This window comes from Theropithecus gelada, chromosome 5 (genome assembly GCF_003255815.1).
Source record: "Theropithecus gelada isolate Dixy chromosome 5, Tgel_1.0, whole genome shotgun sequence".
In the NCBI taxonomy this organism is placed as follows: Eukaryota; Metazoa; Chordata; class Mammalia; order Primates; family Cercopithecidae; genus Theropithecus; species Theropithecus gelada.
The window spans coordinates 183,359,584-183,385,436 of record NC_037672.1 but is presented as its reverse complement, the minus strand read 5'-3'; the positions used below and the strand labels follow the sequence as shown (position 1 = coordinate 183,385,436).

At 43.7% G+C, this 25,853-nt stretch overlaps 1 protein-coding gene across 1 annotated transcript; it reads left to right on the top strand.

Moving 5' to 3' along the window:
* Positions 1–353: 353 nt before the first annotated feature.
* Positions 354–21,547, top strand: MTNR1A (melatonin receptor 1A). The gene is made up of 2 exons (XM_025386175.1): positions 354–745; positions 20,645–21,547. Exons 1-2 carry the CDS (start codon positions 556–558, stop codon positions 21,511–21,513), a joined length of 1,059 nt encoding a protein of 352 aa, XP_025241960.1. The 5' UTR covers positions 354–555; the 3' UTR covers positions 21,514–21,547.
* Positions 21,548–25,853: the final 4,306 nt, after the last annotated feature.

Genomic DNA, 25,853 nt, shown 5'->3' with positions numbered 1-25,853 from the left:
AAACGTCTAGCACCATCTTAAATGGTGCAATACACAACGGAAGACAGTCCTTGGTTTTTTCACATTTTACTAATTATGAGGCTAACCGGTGAGATAGTATTTTATTCCCATTTTGCAGAAGAAGATAAGGGCAGTGGGGCACTCGCCCCAATCCCATTTCGCATTTGAGCCCAGGCAGCCTGGCCCTGCTGGGCGTACAGTCCCGTCGCAGAGAAGAAACACGTGAATGAACAGCCTCGCTGTGCGCCCACGAGGAGAGGCCCCCGGGACGCAGCTCCCTCCCGCGGCGGCTGGGCCCGGCTTCCCGCACTGGGGCGCTGTCGGCCCGTGGTGCGGGGTTCGAGCCGCGGGCGGGGAGTCCAAGCGGGCTCGCGACGGACACCAGGTGTCACCTGGCCGTGGCGTCCGGTGCGGCGTGGGCGTCCGGGGGCGCGGCGCGGAGGAGCGCGCGGGATGGGGCGTGGGCGCGGGGAGCGCCGGGCGGAGCCCTAAAAAGTGGCCGGGCGGGCGGGCCAGGCGGGCGATGGCCCCGCGGCCGGGACGCGCCCAGGGACCATGCCGGGCAACGGCAGCGCGCTGCCCAACGCCTCGCAGCCCGGGCCCGGCGGGGACGGCGCGCGGCCGCAGCCCTCGTGGCTGGCATCGGCGCTGGCCTGCGTCCTCATCTTCACCATCGTGGTGGACGTCCTGGGCAACCTGCTGGTCATCCTGTCGGTGTATCGGAACAAGAAGCTCCGGAACGCAGGTAGGGCCCGCGCCGCGCCCCGGGGCCAGCGCCCCTCCGCCCGCAGCCAGCCTCCCCCAGCACCGGGTTCTTTTTCCCGAACACTGCGGGCTCGGAGTTACTTTTCTTTTTAGAGGGGACTCTTCCTCCAGCCTGCCCATGGCAAGTGCCTTTTTCTAAGACACGGAGTCGCAGCCCCTAAGAGATGGGACGCTCCGCCAGAGTCGCGTTCTCTTTCCTATGGGGACACTCCCGCCTGGTTGTCCCGTCTGAGTTTTACTAGATTGAGAAGCATCAGGTCCAGGTTGCAGAAAGCTCCTCAAGCAGCCTCTGCAACGAAATGATCAACTGCTGGGTCTTACATGGGACTTAGTTTTCCTAACATTGTTAAAATGTGGAAACACAGAAGCTGGCAAAATGCTGGAGCAGCCGCCGTGGTTTTGTTTTTCAGAGTAGTCTGTCGTTAGGAGCCTACAGTCGAAAAAAAGGCCCCTAAACATGCTGTGTCCGGCAGGCCGCGGCTCCTCCAAGTAAACAAGTTGACACTTTAAAAACAGAAGTTGTTGTGTTAGAGGAGGCAGGTAGCCAGGCGTGAGCAGAAAGAGTACACTTACGTATCATATGCAACTGCAGATAATTTTGTGCTTGAGTTAAACTTGCTTTTTCCTCCAGCAATGCATTGAACTGGTTTGTTCTGGGGGGAACCTGTGGACAGTTTGTTCTTAGGATACTGGATGTTCAAACCTCTAAGTGATGATTAGATGCTTGGTTCTCTGAAGAAACTAGTTTTTTATTTGGAGGCACTTTTGGGAGAAGGTGTGGGGAAGGAAACATGCACTTCAATGTCTGCCAAGATCAATATTTTTGTTTTAACTAGGTAGTTAAGGAAAGCTCTAATTTTGTTTAGCTCCTTTTGGGGGGACTCACCCCTGCCTCTCCCTACCCCCGTAATGCTTTTGCAGTTGTAATTTGAGAATTAGTTAGGCACCTAGTAATATGAATTGAGTTTGAGTTAGTAAATAAATAAGCTCACTTCGTAGGTGACTGATATAAACTGGAGGAATTCTGCTTTCCAGAAGAGGCTCATTCCTTCCTAACCACAAAAACGGCTTTCTCTGGACCAAACAGGTTGGGAGCACTGGGTTAACGCATCCCAGGGCATCCTTGTGGTGTGTGGTGCCATTCTTAACTCACCTTACAGAGGAGAAACTGGGGCTGCAGGTTGTTCACAGGGACTGGAAGTGTGAGCAGGGCTGAATTTCCAGAGCTGGCCTCCAGAGCTCACCCTGCTTCCTTGCTGTCAGCAGCTGTAGCACTTGCGAAGTTTGAATCCTGCAGAACCTTTCTGTTAAAAAGTGTTCACCACTTGGTGTGGTGGCTCATGCCTGTAATCCCAGCACTTTGGGAGGCCAAGGTGGGTGGGTTGCCTGAGGTCAGGAGTTCGAGACCAGCTGGCCAACATGGTGAAACCCTGTCTCTACTAAAAATAACAAAAAATTAGCTGGGTGGTGGCACACGGCTGTTATCCCAACTACATGGGAGGCTGAGGCAGGAGAATCGCTTGAACCTGGGAGGTGGAAGTTGCAGTGAGCAGAGATCGTGCCCTTGCACTCTGGCCTGGGCAACAAAAGTGAAACTCCATCTCAAAAAAATAAAATAAAAAGTAAAAAGTGTTCTCGCCTGAACAATTTTACTTCTTGTGTTTTCTGAAGAAGAACTTAAGAAAAGCGCTCCTTACACACACTTTGTATTTTATTTGCTAAGACATGCTCTTAAGAGGACAATCCATAAAATACCACGTTCCTGTCGCTTTAAGGGGAGCCCCTTAGTGAGCTTAAATCCACACAACTTTAGAAGTTTCATATTTTTATAATACGGATTTTCTGTTTATATGTGCAGTTCAAGCCATTTGAGAATTTCTGGAATCGATGGTGATTTGAAACAGTGATAAGGATAGCTGATTCAAATGTAAGTTTTGGTATGCTTATTAAAAGTTTTGATGATTTTCAGACCTCCCATTTCAGCTAAATGAATTTTGTTGCCTTTAAGGATGAAATGATGGGAAGAAGAGAATAGAAGAAATGAGAAGGCGAAAGCATCTAGGCTTTGAACTGTCACTTTCCTTTGGAAAGCTGGTATAATTGCTGTGATTTCTGCCACCTTCCTCCCCTCAAGGGACTGTGTTGACATTTGATTTCCCAGAGAATAAATTGAAAATGGCTAACAACCTGCATGGCAGGGACACTGGACAGCCACAGCTGAAGTAAGCTGCAACCACTGGCATCTGTGGTGCCAACAGAATATTCACTCTACTCTTGTCCACAATTTGATGATAGAAGTGATACTGCCATATCATATCTTCTGAGTAAATTTGATAGCATAATGGACGATTCCGGCAGTGGAACGCTAGAATTAGATCTTTGCTGTGCACCTTCTGATTTCAGAAATCAGCGAAGCTAAATACCAAACTTCATTTTCCACATTTGTCGAACTGCAGATAATACCTAACCTTTTAGCCTCATAAGAGTGTTGCAATGACTGTAGTGAAATGGCGCATATGAGAATACTTTGAAAAGGATAAAACAAGTAATACTGTGTTGGCTTGTTTGTTTTCTGGGTACACCTAACAAAGGTGTGCTCTGTTTGTTGGAAATCATTGCGCTATAGACCTATGATTCATGCACTTTTCTATATGCACATTATACTTAAATAAAACTTATTTTACAAAGTATCAGGCAAGAGTACAATACTATCTTGCCTATTCAAAATTCAATTATCTGGCAATCTAACTGAGGTAGAATACAGCCAATAAATGGAAATTAGCAAAAATGACAGGCTCTCACCTACAGATTTGTTCTGACTTAGAGTGCCACAAAGCTGTGATGCTGGTGTCTAGTTCCCTGTAGATTATGAGCAGGAAGTTAGGAGGAAGATTGACACAGTTAAAGAAATAGCACATCATAGCAAGCAGCATGGGTTGAAATAGACTCATTAAAAGTAGGTCTGAGAAACAGAACAAGCACAACCTTTTGTGCTTACATTGTGAGAATGCAAATAACCCTGCTCACCATTAACTGCTCCTGAAAGCGGCACAGTGCAGGAACGCATTTATTATCATCACCTGATTCACCAGCGAGAGGTGTCATCATGAGTGGTGTGTTCTTCTTAAGAAGACAGGGATATAATATATTTTAGAAAGACACCTGTCAAAAGCAGTTTATTATTATTATTTAATCTGTGTGCACAGTAGGGTAAACTTGTCAGTATATGTTAAAAAAAAAAAAAAAAAAAAGTAGTTTCCCAGGATGGCTCTATGGCTGGATGGCTGACACTGTGCTAAGCCTCTCTTGCACTTGTTTCTTTTAGGTCTCTATAGAATGTTATAATTATCCATTCTGCATTACCACTCAGAGAGGATGCAAAGAGTATGGAACGAATGTGGACTTTGGGCCTCAGAGATCTGGTTCAAATCTTGGATGTAACACAGCTGTTTTAAGATGCCGCTTATCTTATAGGGATACTAGAAGGATAAACTTAGATTCTGCCCATCAGTCCACCTACTTACCCATCCACCCACCTATACATCCACCCACCCATTCATCCATCCACCCACCCATCGTCCATCCATCCATCCATCTATCCATCCATCCATCTACCTACCCACTTACCTATCATTTTGAGGTACAAATAATAGTATTACGATGTTATTACTAGTATGCATCCAATGACTAGTTCTTTTTAGGTTGTTTTTATTTTTTAAATGTTCATTTATTTTTAAGTGTAAGTTTTAAAAAAACAAGTAGACAATGTGAACTGGAAGAGTGAAATCAGTCAGAAATGGAAGGGTTAGAACTGAATTCCCATTTGTGATGTTATGCAAAGTACACAAAATCTCCATTGTCTGACTTTTCCCTTTTGCAACAACCATTATCTCTCTGCAACAAGAAGGCCTGAGATTTAAAGACTGATTATTTCGATATCGGCTGTTCTCTAATTTTAAGTGAATCAGCTCTAGAAGCAACAGTGGCTTCCTTGGGCAAGCATGCTACTATTCAAAAACCTACGCCCTAACTTGTACTGTGCAGACTTGGAAAATGATTTCAAGCTAACCCCGCTTCACGCGATCTCCAAGCCGAGAGGTTTCTTAGTGGCGCTGCTGTAGTTCCCTCCTGTAGCTTTCCACAATATTTCAAATTACTGACTGAAAGCAATTTTTTACTCTAGAGACATTTTATTGATTTTTCCCCCTTGTATTCTTAGCTGTTGTTCAGATTTCTATAACTTTCTATCCTGGTTTGTATAGTACATTGTTATGGAACTCTAAGTTTTTACAAATATGTCAAAGTAATTCCCAGAATCCCCTGTAAACCTTATGACAGTAGTTTCAGACTCTCAGGTACATGATTGAATTTGGGTCTGATCTTTGGTTCCTCCAGCAATTCATTTCATAAGAAAGTATTTCTGGCAGGAATTTTCAGTGTTAAATTCATCGCAGAAAAGATAGAGCTTACTTTTGCTGGCTTTCAGCATCATTTTTCTCTTGGCAATTTTGGAAGTTAACCAAGGATAAAATAGTCCTAGATTAAACCTCCTGCTATTAGTATTTACTGCCATTTGATGGTTCTGTTTAAAAAATACCTGCATTGAAAAGTATCATGCCTTGGAAGTCACTTTAAATCTCCACACAGTCTTTGGAGCTCATTCTGCCCATTCTTTCTTAGCACCAGATTATTTAAAAAATAATCACCAGAATAACTGAAGTGAATGGTAAGATCTTTACAAGGTGCCTTGAGTTTTCCCTTTTTTTCTAAGTATTTGTAAGTTGCCTTGCTGATAGAAATACCTTTTCTTCTAAAAAGGAAATTGACATACTTCTTTAGAGTTTTCTAGTACCAACGAAGCAATTCGTGGATTGTTGTTAAAGAAGCATTTATGCATGCACAGAGCTCTGCACGGTAACATTGGCGCCATCTCTGCCTCTTCGTGAAGGTAATCAGCCGCCTCACTTCTGCCTCTCTCAAATAATCAAGTTGACCAGAAACCTGAGGGCTGTATGTGAGATATCTGTGATTTTTAGTGCAATTAAATAATGCTGCAGATTAGAAATAAACTGCTGGATTCTCTGAAGTGCTCAAACACTTGTCTTTCTACAGAGCTGTACACTTCCAGCAATCACATTGAAGGAATCAGTCTCAGAAGAAAAGACAGGAAATAAAATGCATTTGCATGGTGCTGAATATTATTCAGGTTAATGGAGGTGAATTTGAGTTGTTAAGCGTACAGTTTAAAAGCGTGCTCACTTGCTTTGATACTGAGTAGTTTTGGTGCTTATTGAATTGAATATGTATCTGGATAAATACTTACTGCATTCCTACAGTATAAGGCAGAATGTAAATGGTTGGTAAATTTTTGAGGGTTTGTAAAAATTCAAGGTCCTGTGCTAAGCTTGGGTCAAACGCGGTTTCTACTTTCAAAGAGATGACTTTCTATCAAGGCACTTTCGAAATGTGTGTTCTTTTTATTTTCAAACAAAGATAAGACATGGAGCACAAAGGTATGAAAATAGGAGCATATTTATATAGCAGAAAACTTTTTCAAAAGAAATGTGAAAGTTGGTTGGTAGATGGTAGCTGGGGCTTAAAGCAATCATGAGAATGTTTTAAAGTTGTTATCTTAGGAGGAGAGAACAATGTCATAAGTGGGAGATGTGAAAACCAGTTCACATGTGAGATAGCAGCAGATGGAGACAGAATTAGTGAGAGAATTTCGAAGAAACTGATGAGTGATGGAGACACAGCGTAACAATTAGAGAAGAACGCACGGGCTTCAGGTCTTTTGAAGAAACGGCTGCTGGAGAACGAGCTGCAAACTTCCATTTATACTTGTTTTCCTACATAGTTATTAAGTGGTGGATTATGAAAATGTGTAATCGGTAATTAGTATTTCCTCTTTGATGATTTTCTGAACATGTTTAGGAATATAGAACTCTTACGATCTTGGAAGGGATAATGTGCCTTCATCCTTCATGCATTAATTCCCTCCTTCTTTATTTAAACACTTGCTGGATGCCTCCTATGTCCATCTATAGGAGCTTAGGACACGATTTTGTTTCAAGAGAAAATTCTGGTTCACTCGTTTTTATTTTAAGATGTGGTATAAATTGCAATTTTTACTTTTAAGATTTTTTTGCCGGTTAGTTTTCATTCCATTTTTTCCTTTTATTATTTACTTACCTTTTTAGCTCCTTTAATTGTTCCCTCTGAATTTGGAATACTTTCAGCTTTTCTCATTTGTGTATATGTCTGTTTAGGTATCATACAGTCTTTTACCGTGTACTTTTTTTTAAAGATTGTTTTACGTATATAATATATATATCTTTATAGATTGAGCATTCCTTATCTATGGAAGATTAGTGCTATTATAGGTCATATTTGTTGTGGTATGTCCCTCTGAAGCACATGGCCTCTGGAACCTACTGCCTGGAGCAAAACCCTGGCTCTGCCATCCCATGCGTGTGACATTAGGGCAAGTGACCTAATTTGCTCGGTTTCCTCACTTGTTAATTTGGGACAATACTAATATTGTAAGAACTAGATGACTTGCCGTATACTTAAAGTGTATTATGATTTAAATATAACATTCCCAGAAGCAGCATAAATTCCTTCTGTTATTTAGTATTCTTGGTGTGGAGTTCTGATATGTAAATATATTTTTATTTTTAAGGCAGAATGCAATATTTCATACTTACAGGTCTTTAAATACTCTAAGTACATAAAAATGGCGTCAAAGTTTTAACTTTTACTTTTATGACAATATTATTTTACACTTTTGTAGTGTTAACTTGTTTTCCTCTCATTGATTTAACTTTCACATATAAATAGGGTTCTATTATGATTGTGCCATTTTTAATAAAACTCTCTTTTGGATTTAGCAGTTTAGAGTTATTATTTAGTGCAGTTAACCTGTTTATTTAAGATGGGGTTTTCACCGAGTCCTTCAAGGTTCGGAAGAGGGCCTAAGGAAAAAAGGATTCCTACGCTAAAGAGAGTTCATATCGTTTTTTTGATTGCTTGTTAATGTGGCTGAAGTATTATGATTTTGTTTTTGTTAAAGTTTCATCCTAAATTCTCTAAGACGAATAAAGGTACAGTATCAGTACTTCATCTTCCGTGGAAGGGTGAAAGGCCGAACCAGTCAGGCTGTACTGTGGATGTTTTACAAGTTACAAATGTCTCACTAAACCACCCTTCTCAGAAGACAGTAACCGGGCATAGAAAATGAGCAGGATTATTTGCAGGATATTCCACCTTTAACACTGACTGAAATCCAGATGGGAACAAGCAGGAATGTGCATGACTTCTTAAAGACACCTCTGGTGCCCTTGGTCTCTCGTGTTGTATATACAGTTTATATGCAATACAGTGTACAATGCAAAGTGTACAGTGTACAATACCCATGTATAATATAAAGCAGTGCCAAGCTCCATCAATTTTCTCTATAGCAGCAGTCAACAATCAAGTTAGAGACCAGACGGGAACTGGAGACAGAGTGGGATAGAGAGAGAAAGGGATGAGCCAGGAGGACACGTGGGGTCCAGGAGGCAACGGAGCCCTGAGGTGCTCAGATGGAACAGGGTGTCCAAGCCACAGCGAGTACCGTGAACCAGGTGTGGGGAGGACGGTGTGTCCCAGGATCAGGGTGTGAGGGGGACAGCATGGCTCATGAACAGGGTGTGAGGACAGCGTGTCCCGTGAACACTGTGTGAGGCGGGTGGCGTCTCATGAACGGGGTGTGAGGACGGCGTGTCCTGTGAACACTGTGTGAGGCGGGCGGCATCTCATGAACGGGGTTTGGGGAGGAGAGTGCATCCTTTGAACAGGGTGTGTGGACGGCGTGTCCCATGAAAAGAGTATTATAGTTTGGAGAGTTTAAGGAGTTAATGGCTAGGAGAAGGGGTCACTAAGAATGTCACCGAATACTGCGGCGCTGTTTAAACCTGGGTATTGCAGGGTGATGAGCTGTCATGTGTGCTGTGGAGAGCCGTGTGTGGAAGGTGGAGGGGAGCAGTGAGGCTGATGGCAGGAGGGACACGGGGTGAGAGGAGGCTCATCGGCTATGGAGAGACCCCTCTTCCATTGCAGGGATCAGGGAGGATCCTCCCTAGCCAGGACTGTGTGCCAGTGAGGAACCTTCTGTGAAGCAAGACGTGTGGTTTCCATCACAGGGGAATAGAAGTAAGACATGAGTGAGTAATCCTGCAAAGGAAGATGGGCCACATGCCCTCAAATCCTCGCCACGGCCCTAAGCAGCTTGATTTATTCCACGTTAAGAGACTGAGGCTGTGGGAAGCTGTGACTTACCTGAGGTCACATTAGCAAGTGGAATGGCCAGGATTTGAATCTGGCTTTTGTTTCTACACTCATGGTGCACACTGCCTGTAGTAATCTGAAAAGACACATTTCTAAGGTATAGTCTCCTTACATTTAAGAATCTAAAACATTGACTCTGCTTCGAGGCCTCGAAGTAAAGCCCTTCCCTTTCCCTTGTACTGCCAGAGAATATTCCTTACACACCTGCAATAGCTCAGCTTTCTCTTGTCACACAGTTAACAGGTATGCACGTGGAATTTTAAAAAACACAAACCAAGTTTGTAAATAGTTCTTTATTACTGGTCTTTATCACTGTGATGCTTAAGTTCAGGCACACTCAGTTTCTTTTAGTCTTCATGAACAGTAATTCAGGGGGCCTCTAACCTTGCTTTCCACATGGTTAAAGTCCAGTCTGAAATGAAAGGAGTGAATACTGACCTGCTGGGAAAACCAGCATCTTAGTGGATAGCTGGTATCCACTCTTCTGCTGAGAAGAGCAGGTAATTTCTGCTTTTCTGAGGGAGCAGTTCAGAGTCCAAGGGTGCATTAGTTCAATCAGCAAATGATTTCCCAACACCTATTATGTGCTGGGCTCTGCGCTCACCGTGAGAATGTAAAGGTTCATGTCCACAGTGGGGACCTGAGTCTCCACGGGAGACAGACTGTTGGGCAAATGTGTGTGGTTTCACGTTGCCATGATATTGGAAGCAGATGCACACATAGCGAGGACGGGAGCATGGAAGAGCAGTGCAGGGAGGGGGCTACAGTCTGTGACTCTCACCCAGTATTGGAAGAGCGGTGTGGGGAGGTGGCTACAGTCTGTAACTTTTACCCAGTATTGGAAGAGTGCGGGGAGGCGGCTAAAGTCTGTAACTCTTACCCAGTACTGGAAGAGCGGTGTGGGGAGGCGGCTACAGTCTGTGTGACTCTCACCCAGTATTGGAAGAGTGCGGGGAGGCGGCTACAGTTTGTAACTTTTACCCAGTATTGGAAGAGCAGTGCGGGGAGGCGGCTACAGTCTGTAACTCTTACCCAGTATTGGAAGAGCACAGGGAGGCGGCTACAGTCTGTGACTCTCACCCAGTATTGGAAGAGCAGTGTGGGGAGGTGGCTACAGTCTGTGACTCCTATCCAGTATGGTTGGTTTGTGTCTGTAAGACACCATAGTAAGTAGCTCCTTTTTTCTATCAAGAAGCCAGCGACCTCTTTAGGAAACCACCCAATCCCATCATAGGGCTGAAGGTCTATTTTAGGTTTGCTGGAAACAGAACCTGAGACAGAGGCTTGGTACTCGTGCTTTGCTGAGGGCGCACTCTCGGGGGGGAGCTTGTAAGAAAGAGAGGAGAGCAGACCAGGGCAGGGGAAGGGGTCAGGGAGGGATAGGATCTCAGGGAAAGCCGAGACTTGGCCTCATCCGTAAGTTGGGGCCTCTGGGCATCAATCCAGCAGAGCTGCCATTACTTGAGGCAAAGGGACTGGTCATTTGTACCCAATGTCAGTGGCTCTTTGATCACTGAAGGCAGTCTTGGGGAAGGAGGCGGTCCTTGCCAAATGAAGGCACTCAGCACTCACAGACACTCTGGGGAGAAGTGCGCCAGCAGCGTCTACGACAACACCTGTGAAAGACAGAGGATGTGCAGGAACCGCCTGGAGCCCAGGCTTGCTGTGGTGATGGGCCCTGCTAACCCACACGCAGAAGGAAACCAAGTCTCTGCAGTTTTAATCATTGCACAGATTTGGAGATTATCAAATGGAGAAAAAGATGACCAGAGCTGTAGAAACATAGAAGTTTTTCAGAAATACACATTTTCTTTGTTAATGAAAACTTCAGACACAGGGTCCAAACTTTGCACAGTGTCAGACAGGTTGATAGATTTCTGTGTAATTCGCAGAAAAGCAAAGTGATGCAGAAATATTCATTCAAATGCAAATCAGCCTGAGGATTGCAGAGTGTGGGGTTTCTAAAAAGAGCAAAAATGACTGATAAAAGGTAAAAGTCTGGCCCAGGATAGGAAATTCCTGTATTTTCACTCAGCTAAGAGTTTCACTAGTTAATGATGGCATATCTAGCATAAAAAAAGCATTACACAAATGGCTGCTGCAGGCCGGGCATGATGGCTTATGCCTGTAATCCCAGTACTTTGGGAAGCCAAGGTGGGCGGATCACAAGGTCAAGAGATCGAGACTATCCTGGCCAATATGGTGAAACACCATCTCAACTAAAAATACAAAAATTAGCTGGGCGTGGTGGCATGTGCCTGTAGTCCCAGCTACTCGGGAGACTGAGGCAGGAGAATGGTATGAACCCGGTGTGAGGGTTGGGGGCAGTGGAGGTTGCAGTGAGCCAAGGTCACACCACTGCATACCAGCCTGGTGACAGAGCCAGACTCCATCTCAAGAAAAACAAATAAAAATAAAAAAATAGCTGCTGCTCCATTTCCACTTTCCAAATCTTACACAAAATTTTTTTGTGGATGAGGCAATCCTATAATTATGCAGAAAACGGAATTCTGGAGAGTATAGTTCCGGTTCAGCTAGGTTGACGCAACACTAATTCAACACAGTCCACCCCTTGGCAACTTGGATTCTATCTATAGATCTCTTTTAACCATATTTAACTTCAAAATAAAGGAAATATCAACATTATGCTTCCATCTAATGATGCAACTATCCCTTGTAAAACTGAAAATACATTAGCCCTCTTTGTAAAAGAAAGTACAGTCTTTTTATCCAACTTTATGTGATTTTTATTATTCTAGTTGAGTCACATTTCCCATTTGATATCCTATCACTTAAATTCTGAGATACAAGGTTCACTACTAACACATCTTATATGAGATGGTAGGGGAATAGCAGAGGGAAAGAGACACAAAGTTATTACTATATTCACAAATTATTCATGGTAAAGCAGGCAGGAAATACTCATAATTATTTTAGCCCTCATTTCTGCAGTTGGCCAGGTGGCCGTAGTGGGTATTTGGAGCTACCATGTCCTCCCCGCTCCCTCTGCCCTCTGGCTCTTTGCTTGTTGTGGTGGCTGAAGCCTTCATTCCTAACACTTTGGGACACTGGCATTCCCACCTGTATTGGGTTAGTTTCCCGTTGGCTTCAATCCCAGGGCACAGGGGCACTGAGACACTCTACGGAGTTCTGGCATGCCAGACCTGTACTTCCTTGCTCTTATTGTGTAATAACAACCCAGCTTCCCCTTGATAATCAGGACTAAACACGTTAAGCACAGTAATTCCCTTCTTTGTCTATTGATTCACTAGAATGAGGAGCCCCCAGGTGGCACTCTCAACCTCCAGTTTTTTTATTTTCTGGTTTTTTTTGAGACAGGATCTCACTCTGTTGTCCGAGCTGGAGTGCAGTGGAGCCATCATGGTTCCCTACAGCTTTGAACTCTTGGGCTCAAGTGATCCACTCACTTCAGCCTCCCAAAGTGCCAGGATCTGTGCCTAGTCTCAATTTCCAGTTTAATGAAACCAATGAAGTGTCTCCTGGTGGAAGCATTGCTCCCTTGGGAACTAAGACTTTAGACCAACAGAACCTAAGGTTTCAGAGAAAGGAGGCAAACATTTTGCTAGGGTATCACCAGGGTAATTTGAGAGGATGAGTGGCCATTTTCACCCTTGATTTTCTGATTCATGAATCCTAGCCATGGGACGAACAACACTCTATGTTAATCACTGATTTACAGCAGGTGCCACATGATAGGGGTCTGTACCCTCGGCTCACCCACTTGGTGCTGAAACTGAACCTTCAAAAGCCATTCCACCAATCTGTCAGGTCAGCTGTTTGGAGATGGGAAACTGGTAGGGCAGTGAATTCCCAGGACATGGCCCCATTGCTGTACTTCATTGCTGTCAGAGGAATTCCTTAGTCAAAAGCAATGCCATGAGGAATACCATCATGGTGGATAAGGCATCCTTTAAGTCCGTGGATGTTAGGTTGCTGGAAGATTTAAGGGCCTGAAAAGGTAGGAAAGGCAAATCCATATTCAAGAGTATGTCTCTGTTCCAGCCAGAACAAACCACTGCTCCCTTTGATGATAGAAGTGGTATGTAATCCACCTACCAGCAGCATCTGGCTGATTTTCCCAGGAAACAGTGCTCCGTTGGTGTTCTCTCCACTCTCGGCAGGCTGGACATCCAGCAGTGCCGCAGTGGCTGCATCCAGATCAGTTTTCATGAGGAGTGATCTGCTGCTGAGCTCATGAATAACTTCTATCCTTGCTGCCATGACAACTTTGTGAGTCCATCGGTCAAGGACTGGTGGCCAAAGACAGATTAACTGATATACACAGGTTTCACCATCAAGACACAAATATCTTCACACTGAGTGTCCATGCTGAGAGGTCTGTGTGCCTATGTCTTCTCCAGAGCCCCGTAACTGGTTTTCTAATTATGTTTCTTCCAAATCCTTGCCCATCTAGCTCAGTGGTCCCTAACCTTTTTGGTACCAGGGATTAGTTTCATGGAACACAAGTTTTCCACAGGACAGGGTGGGGGAATGGTTTTGGGATGAAACTGTCCCACCTCAAATCATCAGGCATTAGTTAAATTCTCATAAGGAGTGTGCAACCTCGATCCCTCACATGGAGTTCACGACAGGGTTCGCGCTCCTATGAGAATGTAATACCGCCGCTGAGCTGACAGGAAAGGAGCTTCGGCGGTAGTGCTTGCTCACGTGCCACTCACCTCCTGCTGTGCAGCCTGGTTCCTACCAGGTCACGGACCCAGTCTGTGGCTAATGGTCAGCTAGATCAGTGGCTAATGATCAGTTAGATCAGGCATCTCCAACCTGATCGAGCTGACCATTAACCACTGCCTATGAATCTAGCTGACCATTAGCCATTGTCCCCATCAGGTCGGGGACCCCTGATCTAGCTGATCATTAGCCAATGCCCATTAATCAGTGCAGATCTGAACCTGTGGCCCTCTCTCCTTCCAAGACAAATGAACAACCAGTTTGAAGTTCTTTTTGAAGCATTGCTCCAAGTTCTGTTTTCTGGGAGGGTCTTCCTCCATCCTTGTTTTTCAGGGCCATACTGGATTCAGTCTGTAGTGCTGCAACCATCCAGTTTCAGGTAGTGTCCGTAGGTCATGAAAAGCCATATGGAAACCAGGTAAGAGGTTTTTTTTTTTTTCTTTCTTATTAAGCTGCTCAGGGGCACATCCTCATGAGGCCATAGGAGCATGCTGAGGGAATGGAGGCAGGATGGCAGGAATGTGGGCCATGGCCTCTGAGCCACTTGCTCGTGCATCTTCCCTGTGCCTTCAGGAGCTGCTGGAGCCAGATCTTGGATGCACAGCTTCTGTTTGATGCTGTGATGGGCAACTTTATGATTTGGTAGGTAAGACGGCACCTGGTCCTTGAGAGAGCTTTCAGATCACTTGGACACTTGGGTGTCCACGTTCAAGCATTCAGACTCTACTAAGGTCAAGTAGGAAGTAAAAAATGGTATCTGCAAAGGAGAGCACAGATTTGCTGCAAAATACTAAGGGTCTGTGTTATGAGTCATCTGAATGTGCCTGCTAAGGCCTTCTTACAGTCTCGCTATTACATGCAGTGGTCCCTCCATATCCATGGGTTCCACTTTCAGGGATTCAACCAATCATGGCTTGAAAATACAATCTTTGAGGGATGTGGAACTCAAAGATATAGGGGGCCAACTTCACATATTCACAGGTTCTGCAGGGCCAACTGTGGGACATGAGCATTGATATGGTTTGGCTGTGTCCCCAGCCAAATCTCATTTCGAATTCCCATGTGTTGTCAGGGACCTGATGGGAGGTAATTGAATCACAGGGGCAGGTCTTTCCCATGCTGTTCTCGAGATAGTGAATGAGTCTCACAAGATCTGATGGTTCTATAAGGGGGAGTTTCCCTGCACAAGCTCTCTCTTTGCCTGCTGCCATCCATGTAAGATGTGACTTGCTCCTCTTTGCCTTCCGCCATGATTGTGAGGCTTCCCCAGCCACGTGGAACTGTAAGTCCATTAAGCTTCTTTCTTTTGTAATTGCTCAGTCTGAAGTATGTCTTTATCAGCAGCATGAGAATGGACTAATACAGGCATCCATGAATTTGGGTGTCTGTGGAGATTCTGGAGCCAGTCCCTGCTGATACCACGGGACAACCATAGAAACAATTCAAGCACCATTGGTGTCTTAGCCTGTTCCTGCTGCTATAACAATATAGACTGGGAAGTTGTAAATAACTGAAACATGTTTTTCACAGTTCTGGAGGCTGGGAAGCCCAAGATCAAGGTACTGGCAGATTTGGAGTCTGGTGAGGGTTGCTTTCTGCTTCCAGGATGGTGCCTTCTTGCTGTGTCTTCTGGAGCAGATGAATGCTGAGTCCTCACATGGTGGAGGGACGAACAACTCCCTGGTACCTCTTTTATAAAGGCACTAATCTCATCTGTAAGGGCTCCACCCTCATGACTTAATCACTTCCTAAAGGCCCCACCTTTCAATACCATCACGTTGGCGATTAAGTGTCAACACATAAATTTTGGGGGAGACACATTTAGACCATAGCCATTGGATCAGATGGATCAGGTGGCTGAGCAGCCTTCAGGGCCTTGTTCTGGGCTCCAGTCAACACTGACAGCTTTTTGAGTCACTCAGGAAATGGATTTGTTTAGTACGTCCAACCTATTGTATGGTTGGTATATTTTGTTTTTCATCTTAGTGGTTGGAGGGTGATGCAATGACATTGTTTTCACCTTGGAAGGTGAGTACAGGTGTTTTTTTTTTTTGGTTTGGTTTGGTTTTTTTTAATAGAGTCTTGCTCTGTTGCCAGGCTGGAGTGCAGTGGCGTGATCTCAGCTCACTGCAACCTCCACCTCCTGGGTTCAAGCAATTCTCCTGCCTCAGCCTCCCTAGTAGCTGGGACTACAGGTGCACACCACCATGCCCAGCTAATTTTTGTATTTTTAGTAGAGATGGGGTTTCACCATGTTGGCCAGGATGGTCTGGATCTCTTGACCTTGTGATCCCCCGCCTCGGCCTCCCAAAGTGCTGGGATTACAGGCATGAGCTACCGTGCCCGGCCCAGGTGGTCTTTTAAGGAATTCTTTTGCCCCTGCGGCTGTGACTACCAGTGTCCCTTAACTACTGGAAATAGGGTTTCTAATACTTTAAGTCTAGTCCTGTTACAGAATCAACTGCAGGTAACCCAAAACCAATGCAGAGAAACCCTCCTGAAGGTTTTTGTTGGTCCACTTCCAGAACCAAATTCTGTATCAGTCTGGGTTCAATCAATCCAAGAAGCAAAATTGCTAGAGCAGTTGTGTGAGCTGATGGAATAGTGTATTTGAGGCTTTCACTTCTGTGTCTGGCGCTGCTGTTTAAAGTTCACGGAGTTGAGAAGGAAAGCTGGATGTTAGGAGGGGACGCAGGGGAAGCTAGAATCTGGGAGGAAGGACTGGAGCTCTGGAGGATGGTCGAAACTCACCTTATGAATTGGTCTGTCACTTCCTCCAAGCCAGGAGGAGGTGAGCAGGAGCTGCAGAAGCTGTGGGCACACTGCTGCCGCCCACCCCCTGCAGGGCAGCAGGTAAGACTCAGAGCACCGAGCTTGCAGTGGCGTCTGGCACTTGACACAGATGTTCTGAGCACAGACAGCAAGCTGCTGCTGCACTTCCGCCTTCAAAATCTCACACAATTGCCTCTTGTGGGGAACACTAACCCAGAGCGGTGCAAGAAAAAGTCTTTTTAGCTTTGCGAAGTTGACACAATATAAACCCACTGTACATTGATTAACCCTCGGCCAGGTACTGTTCAAGGTGGAGGGAGAAGATGTCAAAGCAGGCAGTGTCCTCACCGAGGTGACAGCTAGGGCTGTGGGAGATGGGGAGAAGTAGAGACATAATTGCGATAAACAGAAAAGCAACGCCGTGTTGCTGTGTCATTCCCAGAAGGGACTCACGGGACTAGTTCTGAGGAAGGCACTCCCGGCAAGCTGACATTTTAGTTGTCTGTTACCTTATTTTATCCATATCTATGCCATATTTCACTTCCAATTTAAAGTTTTATTCCTGGGAGCAAATATTGACTGTGCATTTTATAGTTGGTGCCTTTAATCACCGTGAGGCTGATTGCTGTCCGTCTTGTTGCCAGCATACTGACTTCTAGGTGTTTTCCTCCCCCATCTTCTCTTTAGAAGGTTCTAGTTCTAATATGCTTCTTTAGAATTGTGCCTGGAGAGGCTGTAAGCCAGGATGTAGCCACAGGTAAGAGTCTCGTATCTGTAGGAGCACAGGAGCGTTCTCAGGGAAATAACATTGAACAACACCAATTCATAGCATTGCTATAATCCTGACTCTTTCACTAAGCAGTCGTACGACTTCATCCAATTTAACTCTATATTTTTGTTTTCTCATCTTTAAAAAGCAGGAATTATCCAGGGAGATCATTAACACATCTCTCAATTTTAACATCCTATTATTCCGTGATTCTGCCACAGTAAGGATTGGAACTATATTCAACAGAGAAGAAACTGTTACCCATGAACAGACATTATTTGACATTTCAGAATGCATTATTAAGCTTGTTGCATACAGTCCTGGATATCTGTAGAAATGGGTAGATTGTCCATATATCTGGAGTTACATAGATTTCAGAATGGAATAGATGAACTTATAATATGTATAATTATAATTAGATGATTTAATTACTCTTATCTGGTGAATTTCATAAAAGAAAAAAGGAAATTCCCTTTTTCCTTCTCCCCCAGACACCACACACCCCCCACGCACACATGAACGCCTGTGCTAAAGCTTTATGTGAGCTACCTGATAGCCGTACCTGTATGGAGTCTGTGGCTTAATTAATTTTCACTAAGCATTTGTAAAATGGGATTAATTCAAAGAATTAAACTAATGATCTAATTAATGTAATTACTTGAATTAGAATGCAATGTAATTACTATAAAATAAATGAAGCCGGGTATTCGAGCCATGAAAGAAATTTACGACATCATTTGTGATTTCATTTTTAAGGTCTTTTAAAAATAAATCCAGTATTAGGCCAGTTTGTCATCATGACACTCTGGGTAAAAATGTGCTGTTAGAATGATAATTTCATTTGGAACAGAATTTCACATAGTATAGATACTTTCAAAGCATTAAACATTTTGAGCTAATAATTTATTAAAATATGCCTCTTAGGAATTTAGGTGTTTCAACACTAATTGAAAGTGATCTGTGGGAAAAATAAACTTGCCTTTGTAACTTTAATTTGGATGAATACAACCAATTTTTAAAGAATTTGCTTTTATGACAATTTATCTGAAATTCCTAAATAAATGGCACAAATTTTACCTTTCTTTCATCATGATTGCTATGGGCTGTTTCATTTCAAATGCTGGGAAGTGACACTTTAATTAACTCATCAAGGGTATGAGCAAAAGTCACTGTATTTATTGGGTGTGGTCTAGGACACAAATATGAGGAAATGTACTCATATTTGCAAATATGAGGAAATGTACGCAAATATGAGGAAATGTACTCACAAGGGCCACTGTCTCGAGTCAGGCAGGGAAGCCTGGCTTACAGGTCAATAGAATAGAAGGCGAAATCATCTGTCCCTCCACCTGGGGCTCCGTCCATCCCTGTCTAGCGCACCCCTTTCCTCACTGCTTCTGGTTCAGTGTGTGCTCTGGTGCTGTTGCTTACTCTAGTGTAATTTTCTCTTTCTTTTTTTTAATTTGAGACGGAGTTTTGCTCTTGTTGTCCAGGCTGGAGTGCAATCCCTGCTCACTGTAACCTCCGCCTCCCGGGTTCAAGCAATTCTCCTGGCTCAGCCTCCCGAATAGCTGGGATTACAGGCGCCTGTCACCATGCCCAGCTAATTTTTGTATTTTTAGTAGAGACGGGGTTTCACCATGTTGGCCAGGCTGGTCCTGAACTCCTGACGTTTGATCCACCCACAGCCCCGCAAAGTGCTGGGATTACAGGTGTGAGCCGCTGCTCCTGGCCACTCTAGTGTAATTTTTTTGGCTTTTCCTGTCTCTCAATTCCTGTTTCCTCAGCACCAAATATATGCATTTACTATGTAAACGGAATTGAATTTATTATAATTTAACCTGAGTAAAAAGCAGTACAAAGTGGTTTAAGACCCTTCAAAGGAGGCTCTTACCTCTAGGTGGGCTCTTACCTCTAGGTGGGCTCTTACCTCTAGGTGGGCAAATGAGCAAAGGCCTCGGCATTTCTATTTGAGGTAGACTTGGGAGAACGGGTAGCATTTAGAAAGTTGCTGTGAGGAGCCATTCGAGGCAGAAGGAATAGTAAGAAACAAAGGCAGAAGAGCCGCAAAAGGAAAAAACCATATTTGCAGAACGTCTCATAAAATTTGACTAACGTAGCTGGGAGCAATGCATCACACCTGCCATCCCAGCACTTTGGGAGGCTGAGGTGGGTGGATGGCCTGAGCCCAGGAGTTCGAGACCAGCCTGGACAAAATGGCAAAACCCAATCTCTACAAAAATACAAAAATCAGCCTGGTATGGTGGTGTGCACTTGTGGTCCCCACTATTTGGGAGGCTGAGGTGGGAGGATGAGCCCTGGAGGTGGAGGTTAGGGTGAGCCAAGATCAGATCATTGCACTCCAGACTGGGTGACAGAACAAGACTCGGTCTCAAAATAAATAAATAAATAAATAATAAAAATAAAAAAGTGACCAGAGTTTTTTTTTTTCTATAATTAAATATGTGTTGCTATGTTGAGAAAATTAATAGTTAGACTATTTAGGGTTTAAGTTTTGTAACATAAGTTCTTTATAAAATCTAGGAGAATTTTTGCATTTTCCTTTGGTTCAAGATGAGGCAGTCGTAGAATAAGAACATTTCTCTGGTGTAAGACACGGTGCATGGCACTCGCCACAGATAGTCTCATGTCATGCTCACCGCAGCCCTAAGAGGAAGATGCTCATTATCCCATCATCTAGGAGAGGAGGCAGAAGCTTGGGGAGGTCAAGTAACGTGCCCCGGTTGGACAGTTGGTATGGAGTGAAGCCGTGTTCTCATCCAGACAGCTGATGACACAGCCCTCTCGATCGTAACTCCCGCGCTGTAGGATCAGCGAGGACAGAAGTTGGAGGCCCCTTGGGAGCTGCTGCAGGACTACAGAGGGAATGAAGACTTGAACTTAAGGCAGTTGTGGCTGGCTTGAGAAATAACATCATATGAGATTGCTCAGGTGATGTAGAAGGCTCTAGAACAACAGATGGAATGCAAGTATTCTGATCTCAGGACTTTTTAAGAAATGAGAAACTGAAGGGTTTGAAAGACAGCAGTTTTGAACAGGGAATAGGGAACAGGGCCTGTTCTGGGGAGGCGGGAACGTGTGAACAGTGGATTTGATATGTCACGAGCGGCAGTGGGCTGGCGTCCTGTGAAATGGCCTCCAGTTCATTTGCAGTGCGGCAGCAGCTGTGACCTCAGGTCATCAGAGCTGCAGGCAGAAGCAGCTCCTTCTTTAACAATTGTAACAGAAAACCCAGTGTGAACTGGTATTCACTGTATTTTCTAAACGTTTCTCTTTCAGGAAACATCTTTGTGGTGAGCTTAGCGGTGGCAGACCTGGTGGTGGCTGTTTATCCGTACCCGTTGGTGCTGACGTCGATATTTAACAATGGGTGGAACCTGGGGTATCTGCACTGCCAAATCAGTGGGTTCCTGATGGGCCTGAGCGTCATCGGCTCGATATTCAACATCACCGGCATTGCCATCAACCGCTACTGCTACATCTGCCACAGTCTCAAGTACGACAAACTGTACAGCAGCAAGAACTCCTTCTGCTACGTGCTCCTCATATGGCTCCTGACGCTGGTGGCTGTCCTGCCCAACCTCCGTGCCGGGACTCTCCAGTACGACCCGAGGATCTACTCGTGCACCTTCGCACAGTCCGTCAGCTCTGCCTACACCATCGCTGTGGTGGTTTTCCACTTCCTCGTCCCCATGATCATTGTCATCTTCTGTTACCTGAGAATATGGATCCTGGTTCTCCAGGTCAGACAGAGGGTGAAGCCTGACCGCAAACCCAGGCTGAAACCACAGGACTTCAGGAATTTTGTCACCATGTTTGTGGTTTTTGTCCTTTTTGCCATTTGCTGGGCTCCTCTGAACTTCATTGGCCTGGCCGTGGCTTCTGACCCCGCCAGCATGGTGCCTAGGATCCCAGAGTGGCTGTTTGTGGCGAGTTACTACATGGCCTATTTCAACAGCTGCCTCAATGCCATTATATACGGGCTACTGAACCAAAATTTCAGGAAGGAGTACAGAAGAATTATAGTCTCGCTCTGTACAGCCAGGATGTTCTTTGTGGATAGCTCTAACGACGTGGCCGATAGGGTTAAATGCAAACCGTCTCCACTGACGACCAAAAACAATCTAGTAAAGGTGGACTCGGTTTAAAACGGCACCGCATTCCCTGCGAGATGCACACGCTACTCAAGGCCTCGCGCCTTTCCGTGTTGCTTTCCTGTTGACAGATGTCTAGAAAAGCCGGGTGGTGGAGGAACCTTCCAGCTTTACCTGGTTGCTGCCATAGTTTCTGAACTAATGTACTGTCAGCTTTGTAAACACCTCCAATTCTACCAGTCAAGAGAAGTACAGAATGTATAGAGTTACATGTTAACTGAGGAATGTGGTTCAGGGCTGGGGTGAGAGTGAGCTGCTGACTGCATTCAGGGGAAGGAGTGTGCAAACTTTTATTGTAACTGAGGGCCACAAAAGGGGTAATTGCATTCTTCTTCGCTTTTTGAAGATTTCTAGCAGAAAAATGAATAGAGAATTTTATTTATAAATGAGCAAACGGAACAATTTTTTTTTTTTTGTCAATGGAACAATGAAAGTGGGATGAGTGCCTCTTATTACAGAGGGAAAGGCTGAACATCAATCAGTTAATGGCTCATCAACAATCACAACCAACACCACAAACCTTTCAGTTGGCGGAGTTAGCACTGGGTAGCTACACTCATGGTCATAAATGTTTGCTGCTCTATACTACGAGTTGTGCATACAACCAGATAAAGAACTAAATTATAGGCTGGGCACAGTCGCTCACACCTGTAATCCAAGCCCTTTGAGAGGCTGAGACGGGCAGATCAGCTGAGCTCAGGAGTTCGAGACCACCCTGGGCAACGTGATGAAATCCCATCTCTAATAAAATACAAAACATTAGCCGGGTGTGGTGGTGCACACCTGTAATCCCAGCTACTCAGGAGACTGAGGCAGGAGAATCCCTTGAGCCCTGGAGGCAGAGGTTGTAGTGAGCCGAGATCGTATCAGTGCATTCCAACTTGGGCTACAGAATGAGACTCCGCCTCAAAAACAAACAAACAAAAAAAAAACTAAATTATATTACAGAGCTCTTATTCACATGTCAATTACCCTGGGACTTTAAAGTAGTAGCTATGTATACAATTTTATTTAAATGTACTAGACATTTGGCTTATTATTATTGTGTCACTGAGCAGCCGTTTTGAATTGATCTCTGTTAATTCATTAATTTGTCAAATTAGCTCAGTTAAAAATGACAAATGAGCTCAGTTAAAAATGACAAAAGATCAAGTTGCTGTAGACTTTGATATGGTGCTGAATCTGTTCTAGATTGACGCTTTAGTTGTGCAAGTAAATAACTGAAACCAGATAGCTTTTCTTTTATAGATATTGCAAAACAATGTTCTTCAATAATTCATTTTAGAATTTCACTGCCCTAATAGTACTGAAAGTCTGAGAGAAGAAAAAATGCATTGCAAAACTATGGTTTCATAAACTTTGGCGGAAGTTTACCCCAAATGGTTGTTTGAGACTACTGTGAGGTATGTTATATCAAGTGTTTTGCTACAGATTATAACCATGTTTTCTTGTATTTTAAAAGTCTGTAGCAAAGCTGTCACATACTAGAATAAATTGCTGATTTGCAACTATATACGTAAGACAAAAAGTTATCTGGATATATTTGCTAATGATTCTCTTCATTAAGCATATTCGGAAAGCACCAAATTATGTTTGTCATTGTTGGGGGGGGTGTGTGTGTGTGTGTAAGTTGTCTCCAAAACCTTACTCAAGTCATTTATGTGTAAAAGTTCTGAGTTCTTATCAAAATCAAATTTAAATAGTAAAGATAATATTTAGGCCAGTGTTCCAAATTTCAGATAACCGAAACTTAAAAAATTAACCATGCTCAACTGAAGGCTTTTTGCAGTTTATTTTACACTCTTTTCTTGATGCTTGGTATGAATTACTATGTTGCAATATGATTCCTTTGTTCTTTATGGAATTTGATTTCTTTATTTCTATATTGTACTATATTTGAACTGTATGTCAGCAAACATAGTGAATAGAAAACTGTGCCTTTAAAATATTGCCAAGAGTATCTCACCTGAAAATCAAGAATGTAACTTTAAAATATTGAAATGATTTTTCACTACCATCAGATAGTTAAAATATTGCCAATGGAACAGCAACTCATAAAGATCAAAGTAGAGACCCTGGTTTCCCCTACTAGAATCCCATGTAGAAGTCTCATAATCATTCGAGGTATTTTCTCTGGTTCCTCACTGTGATATCAATAAGTAGAGCGTCCTTAGCTCTGTGTTTTTTCCTCTGGAAAAACTCGGATATGTAATCAGTTGTGCTTGATATTTTCAGTGTACAAATTATTTTGTAGTCTCTTTGGAAGATTAACTCTTTCAAGACCATTAGATTAGGACTTATCAAATGACTGTTGCACAGGACTAGTGGATGCCTGGGTAGCATCGTGTAGTATCACTGGAGATGTGCTCCTTATTCAGGGAAGCGACTTTATCTTTTTCTTTTTTTCTTTTTGAAACAGAGCCTCGCTCTGTCACCAGACTGGAGTGCAGTGGTGCAATCTTGGCTCACTGCAACCTCTGCCTTCCGGGTTGAAGCAATTCTCCTGCCTCAGCCTCCCGAGTAGCTGGGACTACAGGTGTGTGCCACCATGCTCAGCTATTTTTTGTGTGTGTGTGTATTTTTAGTAGAGATGGGGTTTTACCATGTTGGACAGGACGGTCTCGATCTCTTGACCTTGGGATCCATCCACCTCGGCCTCCTGAAGTGCTGGGATTACAGGTGTGAGCCACCGCGCCCGGCCCGGAAGCAGCCTTTTTCATGAAATCTGCTAAGCTGTATTAAGGAGCTGTCGGCCTGTATTGAGGCAAGTATCTGCAGTCTGTCAGAATCACTTGTTTCCAGGGTAAAGAATATTTGCCAGTCTCCCCTCCGCCTATGGGAGTAATAGTGGTGATGTGAGGGTTGGCATAAAAGAGATAATGATATTTTCTGTGGCATATTTGCAAATTCTAGGATTATTTGCACTTGTCTATAGCTGGGATTTCACTGCCTAGGCTGGAGGCTTTGTGAGGCCAAAAATAGTACCTGTGTTATAACAGGGAAAAATGCCCCTTTTTAAAAGCACTCACTGGGATCTGAGGCTCTGGTTAGGCAAAGTCTATGCAAGGCCATTTGATGTGGAATAAGGATCAGCATCTATCATTGTCTTTTCTTCTATCAGTTACTGGAATGCTGTGCAATTATAAGCATTCCATAATTTAAGTACCTATACTAACATCCAGTTGGATTGCAAAGACAGAAACATTTGACCATTCTAATTTACATAAGTTATTTGAATATTATCACCGGAGAGCTTGCTTCAATTGTATTCTCCTATGGAAAATCTAAACCATATGGGATTATCTTTTTTGCCTTTAGTGAATGTAACTTTTAAACATATATTGTTGTATTTTTCTTATACCTGTTGGAACAGATTAGTTTGGGACATACTCCCTATACTATATTATGTAAGCTTCATAGTCATATAAAATACGGTTTTTCTTCGTTTAAAACTAAAGAGTTAATGATACTATAGATTGGGGAAAGGAATAACTTCAGTTTGCTCTATTGTATGTCTCATTACCAAATATGTGTGTTTGTGTAAATCATGGACATGCATAAGCAGTCACATATTTTTCTGACAAAGCAGCAGAGCAACTTGATTTTAAACATTCTGGGAGGCAATCTGACAGGATAATCAATCTTAGATATTAAATCCATAATTGCTTAGTGATTAAACACGTTCAACATGAATGTTAGGTAATGAATTTTGATCATTTTTTGGACTACCTCTGATTCATCACCAAATATTTCACTGTGAATAAGCAAACACATTTGGAATATGTTTTTAAGTCATCTTAAAGGACTGAATTATTATATTTGGGAATTACGTGAGCAAAATCTATAAGCAGCTTTTTCTTGTGAAAACATAATTTTCAAAAGTTCTTGTTCCATTCTTCCTTTTACTTTTTTCTACTTTTATGCTTGAAAATAAAGCATCTCCATTAAAAAAAAGTTATTGTGTACAATATAAAAAATGCTCTAGGTCAGGTGCAGTGGCTCATGCCTGTAATACGAGCACTTTGGGAGGCCTAGGCAGGCGGATCACCTGAGGACCTAAGGTCAGGAGTTTGAGACCAGCTTGACCAACATGGAGAAACCCCGTCTCTACTAAACATACAAAAATTAGCTGGGCATGGTGGTGGGCGTATGTAATCTCAGCTATTCGAGAGGCTGAGGCAGGAGAATCACTTGAACCCAGGAGGCAGAAGTTGCAGTGAGCCGATATCGAGTCATTGCACCCCAACCTGGGCAACAAGAGCGAAATTCCGTCTCAAAAAAAACAAAAAACAAAAAACAAAGTGCTCTGATCTCTGCAATGGTAGCGCCTGCTT